The sequence below is a fragment of the Syngnathoides biaculeatus genome, chromosome 10, assembly GCF_019802595.1.
Source record: "Syngnathoides biaculeatus isolate LvHL_M chromosome 10, ASM1980259v1, whole genome shotgun sequence".
Classification (NCBI taxonomy): Eukaryota; Metazoa; Chordata; class Actinopteri; order Syngnathiformes; family Syngnathidae; genus Syngnathoides; species Syngnathoides biaculeatus.
Window position 1 is genome coordinate 23,637,176 of NC_084649.1, and position 27,619 is coordinate 23,664,794.

The window sequence follows — 27,619 nt, forward strand, 5'->3', positions numbered from 1 at the left end:
TTCAAAACTGAAATTAGGGTGGTGACCCAAATTCTTCCCAGGTCTGTTTGCTTTCATTGCGATGATTCTGAATAAAATATTTGAGTACACCCCCCAAAAAAAAAAAAAAATCACTGTACAAAATAATAATAAATAGACATGGATAACATTTACAGTATTTTTTAAATTTAATGCAATTTAAAAACGTTTTAGAAATCAAGGATGGAACATTTACTTTTCATCTACATTTCATTTATGCAAGTACAGTTCTGTTGTATTTAATGTAAGTATAATACATTTCCATTTAAGATACTTAATATTCAAGAACAAATTATGATTTATATCAAATAAATTACATTTGGATCACTGTTTAATTTTTTTTTCCAGTGTTAATGGTCAAACAGTACCTCATTTTACAGTGGGATAAAATAATAATCGTACTTTAGAGAAAACATCTTTTTATTAAAATAAATATAGATCTACGTTATGATGTATCTATTTTTTAATATTATTTTAATTTTTTCATTTTATTTATTGAGATGGTACTTAGTGTAGAAATGTTAAACAACAACCACTGCTTTACGTTACCTTGGTGAGTTGGTACATTTTTATTTCTGGTTTATGTTCTTCAATTTATATCTACATCTAAGGTAACCACTCTATATTTTAAAACAAAACAAGAAAGTAAAGTGTAGTTAAAGTTAATCCCGGTCGATCAACTACTACAGTCATATTTGAACACATGATAATAAACGCACACACTTTTTCATTTAGCTCACGGAGAAAACTTCATTTCCCAGAATTCCAGTAGAGCCGAAAAGATACGGAAGTCAGCAATAAACAGTAAATGAAACGCCGTTTTTTTTTTTTTAAACAAATGTATTTTAATAAACTCTTAGTGGCCCTATGATTTACAATATAATATATAGTCAAATGTAAATTAACGTCAGGTTTACGTTTTGTTTTAGAACTAGCGATGTGAAGAAATGATGCCGTCACTCCAAATCCAACATGTCACTTTCATGTTCCTCATTTACACTTTCACCGTGATAAAGCGTCGCCGCGTAGCCGAGGGACCGGCAGTGTCGCGTTTTTAATCATCATGGAATATGAATTGCTACTTTGACAACGAACCGGGCCGCCTTTTGTCGGTTTAGTGGTCGGGAGACCCCAGGAAGTATCCTGGGCCCGAGTGACTCTTCGAAGTCCTACTGCGGTGACTCGTTCCCTTTGGAACAGGTGAGTTAAAAAAAAGAAAGAAAGAAAGAAAGAAAAAGAAAACATTTAAATTTCCAACAATTGTTTTGAAATGACCTTAATGTGTTTTAATGTCACTTAACTACTACAACTGTGCTTCAGATAAAACTAGCATGTGTAGCTCGGCTCTCGTTTATAACTTCCTTCATTGTCTGCCATTTGTAATAAATGGAGCTTTGTTTTCATAGAAATTATGAATTGTTGTTGATTTGTGCTAGTACTGCACAGGGGAATAAAATCTGCAACCCGGTTTCACTGTCTGTTGACATGAGAAATTTTTAAATCGTTTTGCAGCGGGCGACAACGCACCCATACACGGAATAGTGGCATTTTTAATAAAAAGAAATTGACGGAATAGAACTACAACCCGGCACAGTGGCTGTGTCACGAAATTTTAACAAAACGTGTCATCAACCTTTGTCAGGAGAGTTTATAAAAACAGTTATTGGGCATTATAGCCGGTCTGTGCACGAGATGTATTCGTTTGAATAAAATGTAGTCGACTTGCATGTTCATACATGTTATTTATGTATTTATTTTTACTGTCATCACTTGTGCAGTGGTTTTTATTTTTTGTTCTTTGGAGTTAGTGCAGCGAAAAGTGAGGTCCATTTCCGGTTCAGTGGTTATCATTTGTGGTAGCATCGAAACAAAAACAGAGAAGTTGCTTGAGCTCCAGCTTCTAAGAAGAATGTTTTTCAACCCCCCAGGACATCTGAATTAAGAATTTTCCAAATTTAGACTCTGTTTGAAATTGGAAACGCGGAAAAGCCACAATCCAAGAGGATCTTCAGCATCCCAGATTAAAAAATGTTATCGTGCAGACACACATAAAATCACTTTTCAGGAATATTTTCCCCTCCTCATGTGCTACTGGAGTGGTTTTTTTTTTTCGTGTGTTTTTGTTTTGCACAACTGCATTTCTTTATTTTCTATACAAACAGCACGTGACCCAGAGGCTGCCTCGTCAGCTTGTTACATGTACACGCACACACACACACACACACACACACACACACACACACACACACACACACACACACACACACACACACACACACACTACATGCAAACGTATTGTCACATTGTCAATGTAAACGCATTTTTTGTGCATCTACGCTACCCTTACTGCACTCATCTAATAACATTCATCCATTCATTTTTTTAATTTCTTCAGGGTCACGGGTTTGCTGCAGCCTACCACAGCTGATTTCGGACAAAAGTGAAAGTTTATTTTTGCTGTTCTCTTCATGCATGTTTTTTTTTTTTTTTTTTTGGCTCATATTTAGTCTGGTATGCTAGCTAATAGTGGAAGTGGGTTGTTTGTGATGACTCATGTAACAACTGAACTTTGTTTATGCACGATTCCTTCATGATTGTGCAAATGGGCTTACGTGGTGTTGGTGCTTTATGATCATCTCTATTTTTATTGATTTGCCGCCATCTTGTGGTATACATCTGTAATTAATTGGCTGTCCTATTACAGTAAAGCCTTGGTTCTCGAACGTCCTCGTTTTAGAACAAATCGGTTATCGAACAAAAATTTCGAAATTTTTTGTTTTGCTTATGTTTTTGAACGAAAATCTGTTCTCGAACACCCGCCAAAACCCGGAAATAACATATTGCGCGCGGCCAGACCAGCTGACCCATGATGCGCTTTGTTGTGAATTCCCACGCCACTGAACAAAAACGGAAATAACATAACGCAGGCGGCGCAAGCAGCTGAACCACCCATGATGCATTTTGTTATTGTCTATTCAAACGCCCCCCGAAAAAAACAGAAATAACATAAGGCGCGCGGCGCAACCAGCGCACTTTTGTTATTCTGTATAATGCAGCCTCGTGTCCCGATAGCGACTGTTGTTTTTCTTCTTATGGAGGACTACCATATTAACCCCTAATCATGCCTCCAAAGAAAGGCAAGTTGCTTGTTTAAAGTTATTCTGCATTTTTGTTAGTAAAAAAAGTTGACAAGGCTGGGGGCCGAGTCGCTACACATAACGGCAATGCACTCCCAGCCTAGCGTACTCTACTACTAAAGCATACATTTCAAGCAAAAAATATATTTCTTAAATTATTTTATTATACAAAGTATTCAAACTATAGACATATTTCTACTATGCAGTTTATCATCAGGAAAAGCTAAAAAAAAAAAGCCCAATTCTTTTAGGCTTGGAACGCATTATTTCTTTTTCCATTCTTTGTAATTGGAAACATCGATTTGGTTTTTGAAAAAATCACTTCTCGAACCGTTTTCTGAAACGGATTGAGGTTGAGAACCGAGGCATCACTGTATTTACAGATTTTTTTCTATTTGTGCCAGGGCTCAATTCTCATCCCCACTGCATAGACTTAATCAATCCCAGCAATTCCTATAATAACATTTTTTATGACTACTATGCAAGATTAGTTTTAGTAGATTTGTTTTGAAGGCTTTAAGAAGTGAAACGTCTGTCAGCTCTGCTTCCGTGGCACTTTTGAAGCTCAATGAGCTATTTTTAAAGGTGGTGGGGGTGAAAAAAAGGCCAACTAATATGTGCGTGACATTTGTAATCTTAAATATTAGGATCTGATGCTACACCATCATGGATCGCAAGGACTCTGTCAGCATCCGAGTGTTCTCTCTCAACTGCTGGTCAGTATATGCAAACAGACACTCCCGTCATCTCACTAAACCTATAGTTGACCGTCCGCTGGTGTTCTTGTGTGTCAGGGGGGTGCGCTACCTGAGCAAGCACTGCGCTCAGCGGTACGCCATGATCGCGGACATGCTGCACCAAGAAAAACACGACGTGGTCCTCCTGCAAGAAGTAAGTGGATGCAATATGGAAAAATATCTGCTCTCGGCAGGTTACATAATATTTATCGACTCACCTTCTGATTTTATTTCATTTTAAAAAATGTCTTCTGTCTTTTGGACAATCTTCACTTAATGTGATGTTTTCGTATGAAATTGCAAATTGTCACATAATTTGCCTATAATATTTATCAAATTGGGGGCGGCACGGTGGCTCAGCTGGAACGCGTTGGCCTCACAGTTGTGAGGTCCCGGGTTCCATCCCGGACCCGCCAGTGTGGGGTTTGCATGTTCTCCCTGTGCCTGCGTGGGTTTTCTCCGGGTCGGCACTCCGGTTTCCTCCCACATCCCAAAAACATGCGACATTAATTGGACACTCTAAATTGCCCCTAGGTGTGATTGTAAGTGCGATTGGCTGTTTGTCTTTATGTGCCCTGCGATTGGCCGGCGACCAGTTCAGGGTGTACCCCGCCTCCTGATCGTTGACAGCTGGGATAGGCTCCAGCACTCCCTGTGACCCTAGTGAGGATAAGCGGCTCAGATAATGGATGGAATGCTGTATGGATTTGTCTACGTGATGTATTTTAATATCGGAATAATAACACTGACAATGTAAAAATGATTTGGAAAAGTTAAATAAGTTCATAAAAGTAAAAGGTTGGAATAAATTTTCATTTAATATTGTATTTGTTATAAACAACGTTATAAAATTTGGTCACATTTGTCTTTGTGTTTGTTTTGATATAAATTGAATTCTTACAAAATTTATTCTATTTAGATATATTATTTATATGTATAAAAAAATTTTACAACAAAAAAGTCATTATCAAAGACAGTTATTCACACCATTTATTTCGTTTTTTTTATGTGAAATTTAAAATTGTCATTTGTCTGACTCCATAACTTGAGACACTTTGACTAAAATGGAAATAATTTAAAATTAAAGTAATTTAATTTAAAGTTCATAAAAGTAAGAGATCAGAATACATTTTCATTTAACATAGTATTTGTTGTTGTAAAATGTTAAATTGGTCACATTTTTCTTTGTGTTTGTCTTGATGTAAATTATTTTTTTTACACAATTTATATGTGTGTGTGTGTATATATATATATAAATGGTTTTCTTTGATGAAAAAAGTCCAATTATCAAAGACAGTTATTCACACCATTCATTTTTTTTGTGTGAAATTTAAAATTCTCATTTGTCTAATGAGTCCATAACTTGAGACATTTTGACGAATTTTGAAAAATTTATGTAATTTAAAAATTAAATTAATAATAGTAATATCTTATGACCTGTATAAATCTACTTATCCGTAGTATTTTATTATTAATAGTATTAGTTTTGTGTAGAAATTCTTAAAAAAAAAAAAAAAGTGATGACATTCTATGTAAGCACAAATGATCCAGACATGCTCTGGTGTAGCACAGCTCCACTGCTAATGTGCCAAAAGGTGCAAATGTCATCCTTATTTCAAGTCTCCCATTGCTTTTATGTTCTGCAGGTGTGGAGTGAAAAAGACTACCTCTTCCTGAGGAAGAAATTGGCCAGTAGCCACGTTCACTCGCATTATTTTAAGAGGTAACGTGTTTCAAGTGGTAATCCCCTTGCAAAAATGTCAGAAAAGACCACAGATGTGTCGGAACGCTTTGATCACCTGCTAAATGGAACTGACTGAAGGATTAACACTTGTTTAATTCTCTCTTGACCTGCATACCAAGGCACAAGAATCTAATCTCAGCTACTTGTACATTTAAATAGATTTAAAAAAAAAAAAAAAAAAAAAACCCACACACATACTCAATGCTGTTAAGTTGTAGCGTGAGCACTTGGTTGGTTGGTTGCTGTGGAAACTATTTCAACTAAAGGATTCCATTCAAATACTCTTAATGGCTCAATTTTTTTCTCCTCTCCAGTGGAGTCATCGGTAGCGGATTGGCCATTTTCTCCAAGCACAGAATCCAAGACACGCTTCTTTACCGCTACTCCCTTAATGGGTACCCGTACATGGTAAGTATCAGGGATGCAAAGCAGCATCTACAAATCTTTTTTATTGTGAGAAAGCCAAGACATTTTAAACACGTAATTGGCCTCTGTGTAATTAATGCTTTCATGGTGATATGTATAAGTATGAAAACTTGACAGACAAGAACTTGTGATTGTAAGTTTTGAACAGGTTTAATATTTACAAATATCAACCTTAACCTTTTTTCGAACAAATTAGAAGAATAATAATAAAACAATAATCCCTAAAGACAAGTCACTGATGGTGTAGTGGTACACACGCCTGCCTGCCTTCAATTCCCGCTCAGTGATGGTGTCGATATCTGCCCTGCGACTGACTGGCGACCAGTTCAGGGCGTAGTCTGCCTTTCGCCCGGAGCGAGCTGGGATATGCTCCGGCTTACCCGCAACCCTTGTGAGGATAAGCGGCTTGGATAATGGCATGACATTAACACTAAATTGCCCCAGGTGTGATTGTGAGAGTGGCTTTTTGTCTCTACGTGCCCTGCGATTGGCTGGCAGGCAGTTTGAGGTGTACCCCGCCTCCTCCCCGTTGACAGCTGGGATAGCCTCCAGCGCTCCTCGCGACCCTCGTGAGGATAAGCAGCAAAAAGTAAATGAGTGGATGGATGGGAAAATGTCGAATGAGACCCAGTTATCACTTTAGTATGGCCCACAGATGACTGACAATAGAAATGGAAATAGCAAATTTAGTACTGTATATACTGTAAATTCCCACAATGGACCTTGTCTGAAAAGCACAACAATTCTCAGGCTCACCACGGGGACTGGTTCGGCGGCAAAGCTGTGGGCCTGGCCGTCGTGAACGTCGGCACGCTGACCGCAAACTTCTACTTGACCCACGTAGGTGGCATCTTAATGTCCGTCTGGGTCGAATACACGTGCGGGTGCGTTCAACTGACCAACGGCGTCTTGTCATTGCAGCTGCACGCCGAGTACTGCCGGGAGAGGGACGCGTATCTGCCTCACAGGGTGGTCCAGGCCTGGGAGCTGCAGCAGTTCATCCGGTACTGTCCCACTGTCAACTCTGATTGTAATGTCTCCATCCAGCCATCCATTTTCTGAACCGCTTATCCTCACAAGGGTCGCGGGTGTCCTTGGAGGCAATCCCAGCTGTCATCGGGCAGGAGGCGGGGTACACCCTGAACGGGTTGCCGGCCAAATGCGTTTGTGATTCATTCATTACAAATTTAACTTCACATTTTTTTCCTTTGAAACCGATTCGATCTTAAGTTGGTTGAAAACAGAGCTATTTGGATTTTTTTTATTCTCTTTCTGAACTGTTTTAAGATGCTTCCAAATTAATTAAATTAATAAAAATTTAAAATCCATATTTACATCAATGACTAATCGACGTAAACTCTATTTTCATCAATCTTTTCTCATCATATTTGTATCGACTACAAAAAAAAAAATCACGCAACCCCTTACAAGGAAGAATGTTGAGTGCTTTCTGCTCATCTGGTGGGGAGGGAACTATTACATGAATTAGGGTGAGGCCCTTCATTTATACAAAAGTAGTGCTTTGTCAGCTTCCCGTGGCATTTATAGGCAATCGCAAACCCGTTTTGGGTGGACACACTGGCGGGATATTAGTATGAAATTGTTGACCGTTGTTCCTGGATGTCATGTTTGTAGCCACACGTCCGCCGGCGCCGACGTGGTGGTCCTCGGCGGCGACCTCAACATGCACCCTCAGGACCTCGGCAACCAGCTGCTGACGTCCTACACGGGACTGCGGGACGCCTACGCCGAGACCAACGCCTTTGACGTAGGTCTTCAGACGCAGTGAAGGATCAGACGCACCAAAGATTTGGAAAAGGGGTTTAGGGGAGGGAAAAGCTAAAGTGCTCAAAGCCACAGTTTATTATTTTTTTATTCAACACATAGTAGTCAATGCCAGCTGATGGGGGACCTTTCAGGTATTACCGTAATTTCCGGCCTGCAGAGCGCACCTGATTATAAGCCGCACCCAGTACATTTGTAAAGGAAATACCATTTGGGACATACATAAGACGCACCTGTGTAAAAGCTGCAAGTGCCCACATTGAAAACACGAGATATTTACAAAGAAAGACGGAACACAGAAAGAGCTCTCAAACTTTTAATACCTTACCTTAGCTTAACATAGCAACAACACGGCAGCACAAACTGGGCTGGTTAAAAAAAAAAAAAAAAAAAAAACAGGCGCACCAGCTACACAGTAGCAACATGGCAGCACAACACTAACAGGGCCAGTAAAAAAAAAAAACAACCTAAATCAGTGAGACGCAGGAGTAACACAGTGGAAAAACGCTAACGCTGGCACAGCGCTAACAGGGCCGGTTAAAAACAACATTCTGGTAAAAGTTACTTCCTCGGCACGTATATTCCACCGGTCTCACCCTTACCTTTTCCACTCGAGTACCCCCTTGCAGCCGTTAGAAAAAATGCACAAATTAGCCGCATCACCGCATAAACCGCAGGGTTGAAAGCATGTGAAAAAAGTCGCAGTTGAATGGTTAATGAAATTAATAATTCCGATCTGTAATGGCTTTTGATAAATTGTATGTTTCAGGGATGTGAAGACGGTCTGACTCTTATCCTGGACAATCCTTTCATCAGCCAGAAAGTGATCACTCCCTTTAAGAAAGGCATCAGGATCGACTACATCCTCTTCAAGGTGGCTCAAACATTTGTTTCGCCGTATATCAGTGCACATACTCAAGAAAATTTGACTACATGGACACAAACAATAAAATGTAAATGTTTATTTATGTCCTCTTTTTGTCATGCAGGGTTCTTCCAAAGCCGACATCGAGTGCGCGTCCATGTGCACCACCAAGGGCTCCGTTCCGGGAAAGGCTTTCCCCTACTCGGACCACGAGGCTCTGACGGCCGAGTTCAGACTTGACGTGGCCGCTCCGAGCGAGGCCGGCGGAGACTTCCGGGCGAGGAGTCCTGATTGTGCAGCAGGTATTTTTTAGATTACCGTAATTCCCGGCCGACAGACCATACCTGGTTATAAGCCTCACTCAGTACATTTGTAAAGAAAATACCATTTGGTCCATACGTAGGCCGCAGCCGTGTAAAAGCCGCAAGTGCCCACATTGAAACCCACAATTAAACACGAGATATTTACAAAGACGCTACACAGAGTTTAACGCTAGCGCCGCTCTAAAGCCAATGAGAGCGCCGCCCTGATGCTAACGCTAGTGCCGCGCTGACACTAACGCTAGCGCCAAGCTGATGCTAACGCTGGTGCCACGCCACCGCTCTAACATGGGCCGATTAAAAAATAAAACATACTGGTTAAAATCACTGAGACATGGCAGTAATACGCTAGCACCGCGCTAACAGGGCCAGTTAAAAAAATAAAACACCGCTAAAAATCACTGAGACACGGCAGTAACACGCTAGCGCAGCGCTGGCAGGGCCGGACTGGTAAAAATCACTTCCTCGGCACATACATTCCACCGGTCACACTGTTAATCTTTTTTGCTCGAGTGCCTCCTTGCGGCTGTTAGGAAAAAAAATGCACAAATTATCTGCATCGCCGCATAAAGCGCAGGGTTTATAGGCCGGAAGTTACAGTAGTAAAGCAACCCCACTGCAAATAGCAAAGCAACTAAAAGTGTTTTTTTTTGGCCTAGGATAACAGTTAAACGTTAACGTTAAATAGACAACAAACTATGATCTCTAGGTTGATTCATACCACCATGGAACCAGGATGGGTTCCATAGAATAAATCTGAATTTGTGAATAGCGAATTGGGAGTATGTAGCGTAGGATATTTGTGTATTTGCCGACAGCTGATTTTAAAAAGTCCATTTTATCTCCGCTGTCTGCCGTTCCTCTCGTCCGCAGAGCACGTGGCCCGACTGGTGGACATACTGACGGAGGCCCGCACCGAGGTAAAAGTGGGCGTGCACTGCGCCGAGCGGATGCGCTACACGGCGGCCCGCACGGGCGCCATGGGCTTGGCGCTGCTCCTGCTGGAGCTGGCCATCGCGGCCGTGCCCTGGCTGGCGCTGGGCGCCCAGCAGGCCTTCCCGCTCATCTCCTTCTGTTTGCTGGCGGCGCTGTGCTTCGCCATCCTGCTGTGCACCTCGCTGCTGTATGTCTTCTACTCCATGGAACTCAAGTCCCTGCAGGGCACCGAGGACCAGATGAGGCTGGCGGTGGGAAGCCTGCAGGAGAGGCTGCGGGGCTTCCCCGCGGCCAAGCTCCTGCCCACGGGTCCGCAGCCTAGCGGCGGGTTGCCTGCGGAGGCATAACGGGCTTGGTGAAATCGGATCCGTCCATTTTCAATACCACTTCTTATCTTAAACAGTGTTACAAAGGCCGCACATGCCACCCTCAGCTTTTTAGTGATGGAAATAGCTTGACACACAAGTATGAGAACTTAGTTTGTGATTTACTTTAATATTGGAACATATTTCACAATTACAGTTAGCCTCATCACGGAGGGAAAAAAAACACGCATCACAGGATAATCAGCATCGTATTTCTGCGGTATCATAGAATCAGGTCTTTGCTGACTCGCAAAGTGGACCACAAACATTTCAATCATTTGTTTACCCTCAATGTTTTCTGAACAGATTGGTGAGGAAGAAATAAGTGAACACACCCCAAATCACATGATCGCTCAGGATAAGCCTTTACAGACGTCCAACAATCGGGCCCTATAGAATAAGTGAAAACATTCGAGTTACCTGCCCAGTGGACCTTTCCGACTGGCAGTCTCAAGCTCCGCCCCCTTAGCTACCGTTGCCATGTCCCACAAGCTTCCAAAATACCTGCTTTGTCCCACAAGCTTCCAAAATGGTGACTGAACAGAACAGGTTTAAAGTCGATTCTCTATCGCGTATTCCAGATAATGTTGCGGTATGTTTTTTGACAAATGCGTGAGAATTGTCCAAGAGAGTTCTACAGAGCGGTCTCAACTATTTCACGCAAGGATATGTACACGGAATTAAGATTTTGGACGGAGCAGGACGCAATGTCAGAGTTACAGCGAAATGTTGGCAATCGATGCAAAAAAAGTTTGACGCCTCACAAACGTCATATTGAAATCCAACGGGATAAAATAGTGGTACTGCGGATGTAAAGCCAGGGGACTACTTTTTTGGAAAGATATATATATATATTTTTTTTTTAGCTTCGCTAAGCTACAAGCTAGCAGCCATTTTAGACGCCGCCATGCAATAGACGAGAAGTGTGCACGGCGCTCTTATGCTCTGTGTACATTATGCAAATACCTGGGTTTATTCATTTGACTTGGCTCGTAATGGAGCCCAGTGCTCTGTCTTAAAAGTCCGATGTGATACAAATAGGCAAATAGACAATTCTCTTCCATGACATCGCGCATTTACGTATCACTAACCCGACTCTTTGGCATAAAACATGACGCACTTCATTCAGCAGGTAACAAAGTGAAAGTTGTTCTCCGGCAATGTATAAAAATTCAATCAAACTCAGAAGATACTTCTCCCTCACTTACCTTCGAACATACAGCTTTGTGTTTGTTGATATTGTCCACATTTAGTTGTACGTGCGCTCTTCCGCGAGACTTAATCCATTGTAGACACTTCGTCAACTGTGTTTTAGGCTTTGGAAAATGAATCAACCGGCCCGCTGGTAACCTAGCAGGATATCTTTCATCCGAATTGCACGTTCCCCGAACTCATTTTCTTCGTAACATTAACTTTTTCGACCCCACGCTACTGACAACCAGCATTGCTTGTGGGACAACATGGCGGCAGGGGCGTGTCAAGCCAGGGGTTAAGACAATGCGTCCATTGTTAGCAAGAGATGGATCCGCCACATGGAAAAGCTAACCGATTAAAATGAGGCAAATCAACCATCATGCCAACATTTTTATGCTCGTTAATCATTTCGCCAGCTTTTTGTGCTTGTCACTTTTTTTTTTTAAGGCCTCCATCAATGCAACTTTTCATTCCAGCCAGCCAACGCTTCGGGGGACCACGTCCAATATTCCCGTTCCTGCGTTTACGTAATGTTCACTCCACTGCACACTCCAGGGTCGACACTTTAGTGTCTGAAACATTTCAAAAAGTACTGTGTTATGATCCACGGAATCACTGGCCAATATGTGAAAAAATTGTCAACGGTTGTTAAATTAGCGTGCAGTGCACTTAATGAGATCAATCTGTTTATAGTAGGAACTAGATAATGGTCGAAATACCTGAGCCACTTTTTACTGATTTTATTTCACTGCTTAAGCTTTCAGGAAATCGTTGGAAAATTATTTGGGTTTTTTTTTTTGTAGAAAATTGTTTTTTGTTTTTAATCCTCATTCTACATGAGATCCATTCCAATTGTGTTTTGGATGATGTTGAAAGCAAAAAGAAATTTTGGAGTCGCCACTTGAGGGCACCTTCACCACTTTTTAATTTCTGATGACTTGTGATGATTAAATGTCAACATGTTATAAAATGGCTGAATTATTCTGAGAAACCAACTTTGTATTTCATTTTATGATTATTTTGGTTTTTATCTTTTATAAATAACATGGATATTTTGAGGTAGAGCATTTATCAAATAGCGGCTTTTGTAATAGCATGTATTGTTATTTACCACATTTATTTGCTTATATTCTAAATATTAGAATCATTTCACATCTACTTTATTTTTTTTGTCATTTTGGACTTCTACTTCCAAATTGTCATTTTTGGCTACTTTTTCAATAACCAAATATTTTGATCATGTCTTAAATTTTCCTTTATTAATGGTATTGTCATGTTGGGCAATTGCTCTTAAAATACCAATTTAAAGAACTAGTAAAATAAAGTATATTGTAGTTTTAAAGTGTTGGAATTATTAAGTATGTGGTACCTTTTTTGAGTTATTTTTGTAAGATTTTTACAATGCATTTATATTTTGTGTATTTTACTATGTTTAATCATTTTGGGCTTCCTATTTCAAAAAGGCTTATTTTATATATTTTACTATTTTTGATGTAATAATTTCAGAGTACCTTGACTGCAACAGAACGGAACCACGTACTGATCGTTGTACTCTTTTATTCCAGCAGGTGATACGGGTAAACCAGGTGTGCCATTCAGTTCTGTCAACACACCCAAACCGGAAAAAAAAAGCAACTCCAATGCGCTACCCTCAGGGCGCAGTCGGGCCAAGGTGCGCCGTCCCACCTCCTTCCCATCTGTCCCTCCCCCTCGGCTGCCTACAAGCTTGTGCCTGACGCGACTGCCTTCGTCCCCCTTCGTCGCGATGGCTGGCCCCCAGCCGTTCAAATCGGCCCTGTCCATCGCCGCCGAGGACGACACCTCTCTGGCCCTGCCCTCGGCCCATCAGCGGCACCGCTCCGGAGAGCAGCGCGTCCTGGAGCAGGTGCAGAGCCTCCAGAGGACCAGGTCCAGGCACTCCAGCAGCACCAGGACCGGCTCGACGTCTTTGTCTCCCACCAGTAAGAACTTTACTTTCCGTTCGTTTGGTGTTGCAGAAACACCCGGGATGATGTATAACAATTAAAAAAAAAAATAAATTATAATAATGCTGCACATATTAGTTAGCATAGCAAAAAAACTTGCATTGCAGTCGATGATTAATAAGGATTTTAAGTAGAATGGCCTCCAGTTATTTGAATGCAAACGTTAGGATATGTTATAAGTACATAAATGATTTTTTAGCCACAATCCCTACTGTTGTAATATTTTACCATTTTGTTACACTGCTGAAATCTCCTCCAGTCAAACAAATTTTCTGATTTAAATGAGAAAAAAAATGTTTGAAGAAGAGGACACAATAATACCAGGTTGGTCATGTTTTAATATTACTAAACCTTCTGATCTTTAGTGACACTGTAAGCATAATAACCACTTCTGATTGATATGCCATGATTACCTTGCTCTAAATCACCCGCATTTGAGGGAAAAAAAAACCTGCACACATTTTATATCATTTGTGCATGACTGGCATCTGTTATAAAGTCATTATTTTTAAAAATATGATTTTGGTGTTTTAATAGTATTTTGCCACTATAAACACAATTCAAATATTTTACCATTATGCTACTTTTTTGTTTGCTGTATGTATGCTCTAAAGTTCACCAGTAATATTTTATAGTAAAGTCAAAATTTTTCCCATTTTATGAAATTGCCGAGAATGTTCCAGTCATTTTTTACAGTAAAGAAAATAAAAATAAAAAATGAATAAAATGAAAATAATTTGTGGATCTCCTCACAGTTCAGTGTATTTAACGTGGGGGCCCATAAACGGGATGTAATAGCAGTCATAAATTTCCAACACTACATAATTCATCAGGCTGTTGAGGTATTGCGCAAGTTTACAACCTTTCAAAAGGCCTGCTGGTGAGAATGTTTCAATATTACATAACACCTGTTATAATAAACTACGTTAGAGACACCTCTCAGTTGATTGCAGTTGTGGATTAGCAAATCAGACAATGTCGCTTTGAGCAAACAGGTTCTTCAAATTGCTGCCTCATTAAATTACTAAGCACCTTATGAACTTGACCCGCCCTAACTTTTGAAGTATAAACATCTCTGCAAGTCTTTAGATGTGTCCTCCTCTGCCAAGTCCTTGAGAAATTCTGTTCCACATTATGGCCAACAACCTTGAACCACAGATCAGTCACTACTTGGTCTGTTGAAATAAGCGCGATAATGACTTTGAGGTAATAAATCTCGTTTGACTGATAACAGCCTACCTTTATATTTTATTTTATTTTTTTAGGCCCTTTGAATGACGTAGTTTACGAGTCTGGCGTCTCTGATGGAAGCGTCTTCTTTGGAAATGGTTACGCAAAAACTGTGAGTACTATGGAAACCGAACCGTTAGTCGGCTTAAACGTTTAGGGATGGAAGCAATAGGAGCAAAAGTGCGGTTACTAGAGGTAGGGGTTCCGACGAGTTTGGTTAGCTAGGGCTAGTACCGTAATTTCCAGCCTACAGAGCACACCTGACTATAAGCCTCATCCAGTACATTTGTAAAGGAAATACCATTTGGTCCATACATGAGCCGCACCTGTGTAAAAGCCGCAAGTGTCCAGATTGAAACACGAGATATTTTCAAAGAAAAACAGTACACAGAAAGAGTTTAACGCTAATGCTAGCACTAGAGCTAATGCTAACAGGGCCGGTTAAAATAAAACTTACCGGTAAACATCACTGAGACACGCCAGTAACACAGCAGCAACACGCAAGCACAGGGCTAACATTAGCGCAGCGCTAAGAGGGCCAGTAAAAATCACTTCCTCGGCACATATATTCCACTCATTCTTACCTTTTCCGCTCGAGTGCCCCTTTGCGACCATTAGGCAAAAAGCACAAATTAGCCACATCGTCGCATAAACCGCATGGTTGAAAGCGTGTGAAGAACGTCGCGGCTTGTAGTCCGGAAATTATGATAGTTCTTTGGCCACTCTGGAGAGAGTTGAATAATAGCTAATAAAATCACTTTTAACACACCTCACACCACAGGTTAATCACTCGGGATAATCTTCCACATCCGACACTGCGGGCTCGGAAGGGGTGAAAAATGCTCAAATTTGTCTCGGTTGTCACAAGTCCCCACATTGAAACCCACATTGAAACATGAGATATTTACAAAGACGGTACACAGAAAGAGTTTTCAAAGTTTTAATACCTTAGCTTAGCTTAGCTTAACACAGCAACAACATGGTAGCACGAACAGGGCTGGTTAAAAAGAAAAACATACCAGTAAAAAAAAAAAAAATAAATAGCCGTGGCAGCTACACAGTAGCAACACGGTAGTACAGCACTAACTGGCAGTAACGTAGCAGAAACACGCTAGCGCAGCGCTAACACTAGTGAGGAGTTAGCACGGAGCTAACAGGGTCGGTTTAAAAAAAAACATACCGGTAAAAGTCACTTCCTCAGCACATATATTCCATTGGTCTGACTCTTACCTTTTCTGCTGGAGTGCCCCCTTGCGGCTGTTAGCAAAAATGCAAAAATTAGCCGGATAAGCCGCAGGGTTGAAAGCGTGTGGGGAAAAATGTCGCGGCTTACAGGCTGTAACTTACAGTAGACTTTTTAGCCTGATTTGCAGCGCACAAACAGATGCGAACTTGATTGCTCGCGCAAACGAATGTGCAAGCTCATCTACTAATGGGCCGGAACCAGGACTGCGTCGGGCAAACTTGCAAAATTGCAGCGCAGTCCGTTTCTAGCTTTCCGGGACGAGTACGGATTAATTTTAACCTGAGACGAATTACAATGGCTGATCTTAAATCTTAAAGCCAGGTGCCAACTTGACAGCGACATATCGTCTATTCAGAAGTGCAATTTTGGAGCTCCTGAATGATCTCGGGGCTGGCTTGGCCTCACGCCATATGGCCTCAGGGCTGCTGCGCACCTGCAGATAATTAGGCTGGTTTGTCCCCATTTTGCTCCTTCTCGACCGAGGACGACAACACTCAAGATTTTAGAGTGATCTGATGTGCATTACGAATAAATTTGCCTCCTTCATAAGGTCCAATTACGGTTAGTTGAGTTAGGATTTAAATTTGGGTTGGTTTCGGTTTATGATTGATGGGCCCAAAGTTCATTAGGATAGTTGTAGTAGGTTACACTAGTACGGGTAGTTAGAAGCTACAAAAGTTCGTATGTTTCTGGTTAGTAAGGTTATGATTGGTCGGGTTGGGGTTTCGAGGTAGTGTTAGTGAAGAGGTATCACAGTCCATAGGATTCGAGTTATGGTTAATCATTTGAAATACGCAAATGCATGTAAATGCAACACATTTGTTCTCGTCCGCCACGCCGGTGGGTCTTCCCGGCAGCTCCCTCTCCAGAAAAGCATCACCAATAAGTCCTTCACCAGCACGGCCAGCGCCACGGCCAAGACCACCACTACCGCCGCCGCCGCCGGCCGTCGCTACGAGTTCGGCTACGTCCCCGTCGGCTGGGCGGCCCCCAGCCACTCCCTGACCGCGCGCCGCGAGCCTCCGCAGAGGCTCCTCTCCAACCGCAGCACCCACAGGACTGCGATGCTCAGCAGCAGCAGCACCAGCAATCACTTCACTGGCAATACTCAAAACTTTGACATCAGTAAAACGCAGTCCAAGACTTTGGCTGTGGACAGTAATACCAAGCAAAGCAAGCTGCCCGGCAAAGGGGATTCTGGGTAAGACAGGATGATACGATACATTTTTCTAAGGTCGGGGTTAGAGGGTTTCGGATGACTGTAACCCATATCAGGCTTTGGCAACATCCCTATTGTTGTACTCACAGGTCAAGCGGGAATAGCGCATTGGGTGACATCACGATGAAGGAGGCTGTGGAGTTCCTGTCCAGCGAGGATGTCAAATTTCAACACTGCGGAGCCTCCTACATCCAGCACAGGACCTTCAGTGACGACAAGGCCAAGGAAGAGGTGAATTTTCTCACATTGCTATTGGGGGTGTTAAGTGTGTATCCTAACACAGGGGAAGGAGGGACCACTTAAAAGCGTGATTTTCTCCCTAATTTTTCCAGTCACTTCCCTTTCAGTAGCATTTATCTTCATAAATTGCATAAGAGCTACATTCTACAACTAACGCTGGTTACCAGCCAATCACCGTAATTTCCAGCCTACAGAGCGCACCTGACTATAAAGCCTCACCCAGTCCATTTGTAAAGGAAATACCATTTCGTGCATACATTAGCCGCACCTGTGTAAAAGCCGCAAGTACCGACATTGTAACAGGAGATATTTACAAAGAAAGACGGTACACAGAGTTTTCAAAGTTTTAATACCTTAGCTTAGTTTAACATAGCAACAACACGGTAGCACGAACAGGGCTGGTAAAAATAAAACAAAAAACAAGACAAAACATACCGGTAAAATTCACTGCGACACGGGAGTAACACAACAGCAACACGCTAGCGCAACGCTAACACGGTTAAAAAAAAAAAAAAACATACAGGTAATGGTCACTTCCTTGGCACATATGTTCCACTGGTCTCACTCTTACCTTTTCCGCTTGAGTGGAAGTAACACGGCAGCGCAGCGCTAACAGGGCCGGACCGGTAAAAGTTACTTCCTCGGCACATATATTCCACTCTTACCTTTTCCGCTCGAGTGCCCCCTTGCAGCCGTTTGAAAAAATGCACAAAATAGCCGCATCACCGCATAAGCCGCAGGGTTGAAAGCATTTGGAAAAAAGTCGCACCTTATAAGGCCGGAAACTACGGTAATTCACAATAAAAGCATTTACACTTTCATTCACGGCTATCGACAATTTCTTTGTTGTACCTAGCCTCCATGTACCGGGGGAAAAAAAGACACAGACACAGAGAGGACATGCAAACTCCACACAGAACCTCAGAAATGTGAGGCGCATGCTCTGACCACTTTGCGCCTGCTTAGATTCCCATTTATTCATAATTCTTCTTACTATTTAATAAGAACTGTAACCTCGCATTTTCTGGTCACTTGATGTCAGAGTTAAAAATTCCCAAAGCTCTGCGTTCCAGTCTCGGTTTCAGCCTTCACGTGTGGGCTTTTGCATGTTGTGTGTATTTCCAGGTACTGTGGCATCCTCCCACATTCCAAAAACATGCACGTTGCGTTCATTAAATACTGGAAAGTGCGCACAGGTGTGAACCTGAGTGTGAATAGTTGTTGTCGCGTACGTGTTATGCAACTGGCTGCAAGTCCTACGTAAAATGGATGGATGATTTTTTTTTATATGGTTATATTTAAATATCCTCCATCAGGTGCTGAAGTGCAACGGGATCGCCCCGCTGGTGGCGCTGCTGCAGAGCCCCAACGCCGCCCTCAGCCAGACGGCCTCGGCCGCCCTACGCAACCTCTCCTACAAGAACAACGCCAACAAGGAGGAGATCCAGCGCTGCGGCGGCATCGCGTCTACCGTGGCGCTGCTCCGAGAAACCGACTCCGCCGAGATCCAGAAGCAGCTCACAGGTTAGGACGGCCCGCCGATCCCGCCCGGTAATCCCTCTGCACGTCACAAGGCGGCAATTCATAAGCGATACAGAAAATGAATATTAATACAGTGCATCTGCAAAGTGTTCACAGTGTTTCACTTCTGTCACAATTTGTTTTGATTGTCTCATTTCATAATGGAATACAATGAATCCCTTTTTAATTTTGGGGCACGGGTTCCATATCTACTCGCAGTCGGAGGAAAGCTGTAATATAGAGATCATATAAAAAACATAATTCACATCATTTCACCTCTCAACACGTTTTAAACACATTTCAACTCATTATTGTAAACTGTGTTTCAACGCAGACCACAAATTGCTAGCAAAAAAGAAATACAGTACGATTGTAGTATTTTCATATGTTCATTTAAGAGGCAGGGATTTTTATGTACTGTATTGTATTGGACTATAAAGTAGATTGTATGGCTATTTTGACGATGTAGCAGTTTGTACCGTTTATAGGCGGAGTTCCCTCTTTTTAAATTGCATTGATTAAAAAAATATGTATATTCTCCATATTTCTGCAATATTCTGACCGTAACCCGTGCCAGAATCCACACTGGTACATATTCCGGTCTGATTTTTGCAAGCGAGGTGGAAGATTAGATACACGTTTGTTGATTGGTCGAAGGTGTTCCTCCTGACCAATGAAAACGCTTGTTAGATCATGGGGGGGCCATTTTCAAGTGAACACGATGGCGGTGCTCAAGGGGAAAGACGCCTCTCGAGTGAAAGAAATCGATAAATATGTCAAAAATAAGTTCCGATGGGATTGGATGGAACGAGAAATCGTCGATACAGTTGGAAAGAAGGAAGTTGCCACTCTTTATTCGCAAAATCCATCGACCACCACAATAACGAGGGGAGAGTTCGGAAGCAATTATTGTAAAAATGTATTATTTACTGAGAACGACACAACGTTCATCACTGTTGTCAAATTCATGCGTTTCAATCATTTACTAAAGCAATAAATTAAAAAGATTTTGAATGGATACGATATACACGTTATGAAAACACGCTTGCATGCCATTATGATTCAATTTAGTAAGTTTTGTATTTGAATTTGTAATTTTTTGGGGTAAAGGTATGCACCTAAATAATGAAGGATCATATTGTGTACATTTTGAAAACAGAATAGCATTTATCTATACATGTACTAGATATATTTCATTCATTATGCAATTTATAAAACTTGCACGTTAAAATTGATCATCGTTTGATCATGCTTGCAGCCCCCCGAGCCCCTTGAATGAAAAAAGAAAGTCTTTTTTCATTCAGTCAAATCACATTTCTGATTTCGTTACTATATAGGCTGCGATATCGCAATCCCCCTACAGTGATTAGGGAGTATTCGATAAATAATTTCAACTCAAAAATTCATTTGGGAATGAGGCTATAACACAATATGTAAAAAAGCAAAGCACTTTGAATGCTTTCTGGATCCTTTCTTATGTTCAAATTAGCAAGCGACGTTCCTTTTGTCTCCCTCCAGGTCTTCTGTGGAACTTGTCGTCCGACAACAGCCTGAAGACGGACCTGCTGAAGAGCTCGCTGGCCGTCCTGATGGAACACGTCGTCCTGCCCTACACCACCAGCCCGGACCGGGGCGCGGCCAGCGGGCCGGATCACGAGTCCTTCTTTCACGCCACCGGCTGTCTGCGGTAAAACGGTTTCCCAATAAACCATTTTACTGCAAATCAGAACTTAACCACTTTCACGTGTTTGGAATTAATTTCCCCAAAGGTGTAGAATTATTTCTATATTGTATCTATTTCTACCGTAATTTCCTGCCTATAAGCCGCGACTTTTTTCACACGCTTTCAACCCTGCGGTTTATGCGGTAATGCAGCTAATTTGTGCAAGGCCGCAAGGGGGCACTCGAGCCGAAAAGGTAAGCGTGAGACCGGTGGAATATATATGCCGAGGAAATGACTTTTACCGGTCTGGTCCTGTTAGTGCTGCGCAAGCATGTTACTGCCGTGTCTCAGTGATTTTTACCGGTATGGTTTTTTTTAACCCGAATTTAGACCGCATTGTTACGGCAGAATAGACGGGCTTACTAGCCACATCAGGAAAGTAGCATCCAACGAAACCCAATGCAGCTCTGCTTACTTTTTAGCTGTGACATGACAGCATGCGACCCATGGGTTTGTGACTATTTCTGTTTCTTTTTTTATTCTTATTTTATTTTATTTTAATTTATTTTTTGCATTTGGGACAGAAACCTCAGCAGCGCAAAGCACAACAACCGGCAGACCATGAGGAAATGTCGAGGTTTGGTGGACTCTTTGGTCGCGTACCTTCAAGACTGCGTGGATGGTGGAAGGACTGATGATAAGGTGGGTGTGCTGGTGTAGACTCGGCACCAAATGAAGACGTAAGCATAGCTGAGGTGGAAAAAAATAATAATTCACATCACAGTCATGGAGTCACAATTTTTTTTTTCCCTTAAATCACAGGTGTCAAACTCAAGGCCCGGGGGCCAGATCTGGCCCACCACATTATTTTATGTGGCCCACGAAACCAAATCTAGAGTGTCAATTTCCATGATTCTTGTAAAAATCTGTACTAAAATTTCACGTTGTCATATATCATAAATGATAAAGTTGAGATATAAGCATTTTTGTGTTACCAAACGTAAATGGTTGAAAAACTCATTACCCTTGATTTCGGATTCCAAAACTAGTTCATAAATTGATGTAAATATGATGAGATGATTAAATGTTTATGCTCCACAGTCAAAATGGCCCTCTGAGGGAAACCGGAACAACAATGTGCCCTGCGAGAAAAATAAGTTTGACACCCCTGCCTTAAATATTGAGCAGGTTTAACATTTACACTGGCTCCAACCATTTTCCCAGCAGACAGCGGATGAAAATCATACTTTTAACACGCACCAGATCACAGGAAAATCACTTTGGATAATCTTTCGGAGACACCCGATAATCAATAACTGCTATGGTATGCGTGTACCCTAATTAAAAGCCCTTTTTCAAAACAGTGTGCGGAGAACTGTGTGTGCATCCTGCACAACCTCACCTTTGAGCTGGAGGCCGAGGCCCCGGCGTTGTTCAACCGCATCACGGCACTGGCCAAGCCCGTCAGCCCAGCGGACAGCCAGGACGATGCCCGGCCCATCGGATGCTTCAGCCCGCCCAGCAAAGGCTCCGACAGCAAGGTAAGATGGCGCTTTCTCCACCGACCGTTCTGACCCCTTTCGGTCAAAGGCTGCCACCTCTTCCTTTAGCACTCCTTCGACTTCCCGGTGGCGGAGGACCCCAACCCCACTGGGGCTGGCTGGCTGATCCACTCCAAAACCCTTCAGAACTATTTGTCCTTACTGGACTCTAGTCATCGGGAGGAAACCCAGGAGGCCTGCTGCGGAGCTCTGCAGAACCTCACCGCACAGGATGGCATCGTAAGCATATGAACAATTGCCTTTTAGACATATTGTGGTTCTCTTCCTTTTACATTTTTTTATTATGGGTTTTTACCGCACAGTAATCGCTCAGTTCAGCAGTCGCAATTTCCCATGTTTACTGCTTTTTGGGGGGATGAACATCTACTCCTGTAGCTGCTGAAAATCTCACCTATTCAGTGTTTTTGTGATCAAGTCAAAGCAATAAAATGATTCCCGTAATTCCCCACCTACAAAGCGCACCTGGTTATAAGCCTCACCCAGTACATTTGGTACATACGTACGCCGCAGCTGTGTAAAAGACACAGGTGCCCGCTTTGAAACCCACTTTAAAACGCGAGATATTTAGAAAGACGATACACAGAGAGTTTAATGCTAGCGCCGCTGCGCTAATGCTAACACCAGTGCCGGGCCAACGCTAGCACTGCGCTAGCGCTAATGCCAACCCTAGTGCTGGGGTAGCATACGAAATAAAAAAAAACGTATCGCTAAAAATCACTGAGACACGGCACTAACACGCTAGCGCAGCGCTAACAGGGCCGGACCGGTAAAAGTAACTTCCTCGGCACATATATTCCACCGGTCTCACTCTTACCTTTTCCCCTCGAGTGCCCCCTTGCGGCCGTTAGGAAAAAAAAAAATGCATAAATTAACCGCATCACCACATAAACCGCAGGGTTGAAAGTGTGGAAAAAAGTCGCGGCTTATCGGCCGGAAATTCCGGTACTTTGGCACCATGTGCTTTAATTCACTGTCTGCCTTTTGTTTTACTCATCGGGTATTTTCCCCAATTCCGCTTGGTTGTGGAAGGTATTCCTAGCGATAAACTGGCCGTTGTCGTAGCTCAGTCTTGTTTTCACGAATCCACTTTTGTTTCAGGTGTCCAACGTCATGAGCCAGACGGTGGTCCAGAAGCTCGACGGCCTGCAGGTCATCGCTCCGCTTTTGAAGTCAAACAAAGTCACCCTGCAGAGGAACGCGATGGCCTTGCTACGGAACTTCAGCAAGAACCCCAACCTGCAGGGCATCTTGGGTGAGAGATTGCAACGGAGGATAAAAATGAAAAAATGATTTTTGAAAAAATGATGAAAAAGACAGTCCCAAGTTGATACGGAACATTGTACATCTTATGTGTCAGTTCCAAACCAATAAAATTGGTCTGTTAGGGACAAAATGAACAAATAAGTACCGTAATTTCCGGCCTACAGAACACACGTGATTATAAGCCTCACCCAGGACATTTGTAGAGGAAATACCATTTGGTACATTCATAAGCCGCACCAAAGCATTGGCCTCGCAGTTCTGAGGTCCCGGGTTCAATCCCGGACCCCCCTGTGTGGAGTTTGCATGTTCTCCCCGTGTCTGCGTGGGTTTTCTCCGGGCACTCTTGTTTACTCCCACATCCCAAAAACATGCAACATTAATTGGAGACTCTAAATTGCCCCTCGGTGTGATTGTGAGTGTGGCTGTTTGTCTCGATGTGCTCTGCGATTGGCTTGCAACCAGTTCAGGATGTACCCCCCCTCCTTCCCGATGACAGCTGGGATAGCCTCCAGCACTCCCCGTGACCCTTGTGAGGATGAGCAGCTAAGAAAATGGATTGATGGATAAGCCGGAGCTGTGTAAAAGCCGCAAGTGCCCACATTGAAACACAAGATATTTACATATTTATTTACATATTTTCTTTATATAAGAAACAGAAAGAGTTTTCAAAGTTTTAGTACCTTAGGTTAGCTTAACATAGCAGCACATTTTAGCACGAACACGGCTGGTTAAAAAAAAAAACACAAAAAAAAAATACTGGTAAAAGTCACTTCCACGGCACATATATTCCACCGGTCTCATTCTTACCGTTTCCGGTCTAGTACACCCTTGCGGCTGTTAGAAAAAAATGCACAAATTAACCGCATAAACCACAACGTTGAAAGCGTGTAAAAAAAGTCGCAGCTTTTGGGACGGAAACACGGTCACTTTTTTTAGGTACGAAAAGGAGCAAAGAAGTCCTCAACTTGTCAATTGAAAGTACATATCTGACAAAACCATTTTCCGTTTTCTTAACGTCTGCGAAATGTGTCGACGTCTGCCATTTTGTCGTCGCAGCTCGCAAGGTGTTGCCCGAGCTGCTGGGCATCCTGGGCGCCGGCACCAAGGAGGGCAACGAGTCGGACGACACGCTGGCCATGGCGTGCCAGACGGCCAACTTCCTGGTAGCCAAGCAGCCCGAGAGCGGAAAGCGTCTGCTCAACGGCGGATTGATCAACTCGCTCACCGAGCTCAGCCAAAACAAGTGAGTTAAAAAAAAAAACAAAAAAAACATGTAGTACCAGGACTGGCCTGTGAGAGGCAGCATGGTGCCTTATGGAGTCGAGACTGCCGGAAAATATTAAAAAGAAAAATTAGCTATAAATGTTAGCACCAACTGTTTTCTTAGTAGATTGTGGATGAAAATCAATCTGAACACACCACACAAAATCTCTCATGATAATCTTTTAGAAACACCTGATCATTTCTAACATTTATGATTAGCGATTAATATTAGCATAATATTTTAAAAATGTGCGGTGATCCAGCCTTTGAGCAGATGAGCCAGCTTTTCATTACGTCTTGTGCTTAATTTGGTCAATCAAATCATTCAGTTTCTCGTCATCAATCCATCTCGCCATTACCTGAGCCGCTTATCCTCACAAAGGTCGCAGGAGTGCCAAATCCCTACTTATTATTGTCGGTACCGACCGTTTCAAATTGAAGGATAAAAATCACTCTTGACACACCTCACACCACAGTATCATCGCTCTGGATAATCTTTTACAGCCATCTGACCGTCGGCGCTATCAGTGGAAAGCTCGAGCTTTGCCCGGTGGTGTGTATTAATCTCACATTTTTTGATGGTTTGAAAAGTATCAAAACTCAACATGAGGATTTTCCATCACAGATACTGATCAAAAGGGGGGCGGGAAAATCCCATTTTCTTTCTTCGAGAGAAATTCGACAATTGGACCTTTGCTGAATTTGTTTGGAAAGGAGAAAATACAAAAATTTGGCCCGATTATCGTCATTTGTGCACCCATTTTATTCAACTGCTGTTCCTTTTCACGTGAGACTGATTCTGTGTCTCCGGCCTATAAGCCCCGACTTTATTCACACGCTTTCTACCCTGCGGTTTATGCGGTGATGCGGCTAATTTGTGCATTTTTTTCTCACCGCTGCAATGTTACTGCCGTGTCTCGTGCCGTGATTTTTACCGGTATGTTTTTTTTAACCGGCCCTCGTCGTGCTAGCGTTAGCGCGGCGCTAGCGTTAGCGCGGCGGCACTTGCATTAAACTCTCTTGTTAACAAATTGATTTATCAGAAGTCAGTCAGGGCCAACAATCATAAACAATCAATCTACACGCCACAGAATAATCTCAGAGGACAATCTTTTTGAGACAGTCGGCGGTTGATTGGGCCTGTACTGAATTTGATTTAGAAAAGGAGGAGAAATTCGTGTGGCTTTGAGTGCACTCCATTGAAATTTCCGTGCGTGTTTTTCTCAGATATTTCCCCAAATCCAGCAAGGCGGCCTCTGTGTTCCTATACCACTTGTGGTCCGACAAGGAGATCCAAAGCCTCCTGAAGAAGGTGAGTTTTGCGTCTCCGCTTCCACGCCTCTCGCTGGTATTTGTGAGAAAAAAGCTCCCGGGATTAAGTTTCCGGGAATGCGGTGGCGCAGGTTGAAAAGGAGGCTTTCTCCAGGCAGTTGCGCTGATTTTGTTTTTTGGATTTTCGTCCCGCAGCAAGGGTTGAACAAGTCGTCGTTTATCAACGACGTCACCGCGGCGGCCCACAAGTCGCTTCAAGTGATCGAATAGGACGCGGGGGCCCCACCCACATCACGTGCGTTGACAAGCTTTTATCATTGTGTGTTTTTTAAACCCCTTTTGAAATTGCATTAATTTGTGAGCCATTTTTTTGAAAGCGAGTGTCAATAAAGTTTTCGGGGTCAGGGGGTCAAACGCCATTTATTGAGTGTAATTCGTCGTGACTCCCAAAAGCAAAGAAAAACACTTGTTTAAGCTCCACCATCTTTGTTGAGTGGTTGTGACCTTAGCTTACTATTTTGTCATTTAATTAGGTACAAAATGCAATAAACCAGTCATTTTCACAAAATGGAGCAAATTATCTTATTTTACCATAATTTCTCAAGTACAGTAATTTCCGGCCTACAGAGCGCACCTGGTTATAAGCCTCACCCAGTACACTTGTAAAGGAATTACCATTTGGTACATACATAAGCCGCACCTGTCTATAAGCTGCATGTGCCCACACTGAAACACAAGATATTTACAAAGAAAGACGGTACACAGAAAGAGTTTTCAAAGTTTTAATACCTTAGCTTAGCCTGACATAGCAACAACAAGGTAGCACGAATCGGGCTGGTAAAAAAATAAATAAAAACATACCTAAATTACTGAGATGTGGCATTCACACAGCAGCAATACGCTAACGCTAGCGCGGCGCTAACGGACGGTTAAAAAAAAACATACCGGTAAAAATCACAGAGACACTGCAGTAACAGCAACAGAACAAAACATACCAATAAAAGTCACTTCCTCGGCATATATATTCCACCGGTCTCACTCTAACCTTTTCTGCTCGAGTACCCCTTGGGGCTGTTAGAAAAAAATGCACAAATTAGCCGCATCACCGCATAAACCGCAAGGTTGAAAGCGTGTGAAAAAAGTCGCGGCTTGTAGGCCGGAAATTACAGTGGGTGCAAAATGCAATGAAAGTCATTTTTACAAAATGGAGCAAATTAGCTTACCGTAATTTCTTATGTATAATGCGCACCCCCAAAGTTGACCAAAAAAAAAAAAAAATCTGGAAAACCCTTCTACCATTGTACAGTGCGCACCTGCTACCTATATGCTCAAAATATTAGGAATGATCTGTATTTATATTTTGTTCTGTTTGTACTTGTAATTATTTGCTGCTGACTGTAACAAGCTATCCAGTCAACAAACTGGTCAGTTTATTTGTCAAAAATACAAAACACTTCCGTTTATTAGGTATATATTTTTAGCTAGCAGGTTGACTAATCATACAGGATATCAAATGGTTTCAATTAGTCCATTTAATGGGTACAAATATAGGAAACGTGTCCATTTATTAAATACATAAAGGGTAACGAATTCATTAGACATTAAATGCAGCTAAGGTTTTCTTTTTT

The 27,619-nt window shown here is 42.3% G+C and overlaps 2 protein-coding genes across 2 annotated transcripts; both read left to right on the forward strand.

Annotated features, from left to right (window-relative positions):
• Window positions 1–799: 799 nt before the first annotated feature.
• smpd2b (sphingomyelin phosphodiesterase 2b) lies at window positions 800–12,760 on the forward strand. The gene is made up of 11 exons (XM_061833020.1): window positions 800–1,218; window positions 3,803–3,871; window positions 3,950–4,046; window positions 5,539–5,615; window positions 5,951–6,044; window positions 6,813–6,902; window positions 6,984–7,066; window positions 7,698–7,830; window positions 8,617–8,721; window positions 8,837–9,014; window positions 9,906–12,760. The coding sequence occupies exons 2-11, from the start codon at window positions 3,822–3,824 to the stop codon at window positions 10,313–10,315; spliced, it is 1,317 nt and encodes a 438-aa protein (XP_061689004.1). The 5' UTR covers window positions 800–1,218; window positions 3,803–3,821; the 3' UTR covers window positions 10,316–12,760.
• A 215-nt stretch (window positions 12,761–12,975) lies between these two features.
• LOC133507695 (plakophilin-1-like) lies at window positions 12,976–26,732 on the forward strand. Its single transcript, XM_061833019.1, has 13 exons — window positions 12,976–13,488; window positions 14,778–14,854; window positions 16,846–17,189; window positions 17,297–17,438; window positions 18,764–18,971; window positions 20,487–20,655; window positions 21,216–21,333; window positions 21,996–22,172; window positions 22,242–22,412; window positions 23,292–23,445; window positions 24,513–24,699; window positions 25,947–26,031; window positions 26,187–26,732. The coding sequence occupies exons 1-13, from the start codon at window positions 13,293–13,295 to the stop codon at window positions 26,259–26,261; spliced, it is 2,103 nt and encodes a 700-aa protein (XP_061689003.1). The 5' UTR covers window positions 12,976–13,292; the 3' UTR covers window positions 26,262–26,732.
• Window positions 26,733–27,619: the final 887 nt, after the last annotated feature.

What these genes read in the sequence shown, in the direction of transcription:
- smpd2b (XM_061833020.1), top strand. Translation starts at nt 3,822, where the DNA reads ATGGATCGCAAGGACTCTGTCAGCATCCGAGTGTTCTCTCTCAACTGC. An exon ending in GTGTTCTCTCTCAACTGCTG is followed by an intron (nt 3,872 to 3,949) that starts GTCAGTATATGC and finishes CTTGTGTGTCAG; the next exon opens with GGGGGTGCGCTACCTGAGCA. An exon ending in ACGTGGTCCTCCTGCAAGAA is followed by an intron (nt 4,047 to 5,538) that starts GTAAGTGGATGC and finishes TATGTTCTGCAG; the next exon opens with GTGTGGAGTGAAAAAGACTA.
- LOC133507695 (XM_061833019.1), top strand. Translation starts at nt 13,293, where the DNA reads ATGGCTGGCCCCCAGCCGTTCAAATCGGCCCTGTCCATCGCCGCCGAG. An exon ending in GACGTCTTTGTCTCCCACCA is followed by an intron (nt 13,489 to 14,777) that starts GTAAGAACTTTA and finishes TTATTTTTTTAG; the next exon opens with GCCCTTTGAATGACGTAGTT. An exon ending in ACCGAGCTCAGCCAAAACAA is followed by an intron (nt 24,700 to 25,946) that starts GTGAGTTAAAAA and finishes TGTTTTTCTCAG; the next exon opens with ATATTTCCCCAAATCCAGCA.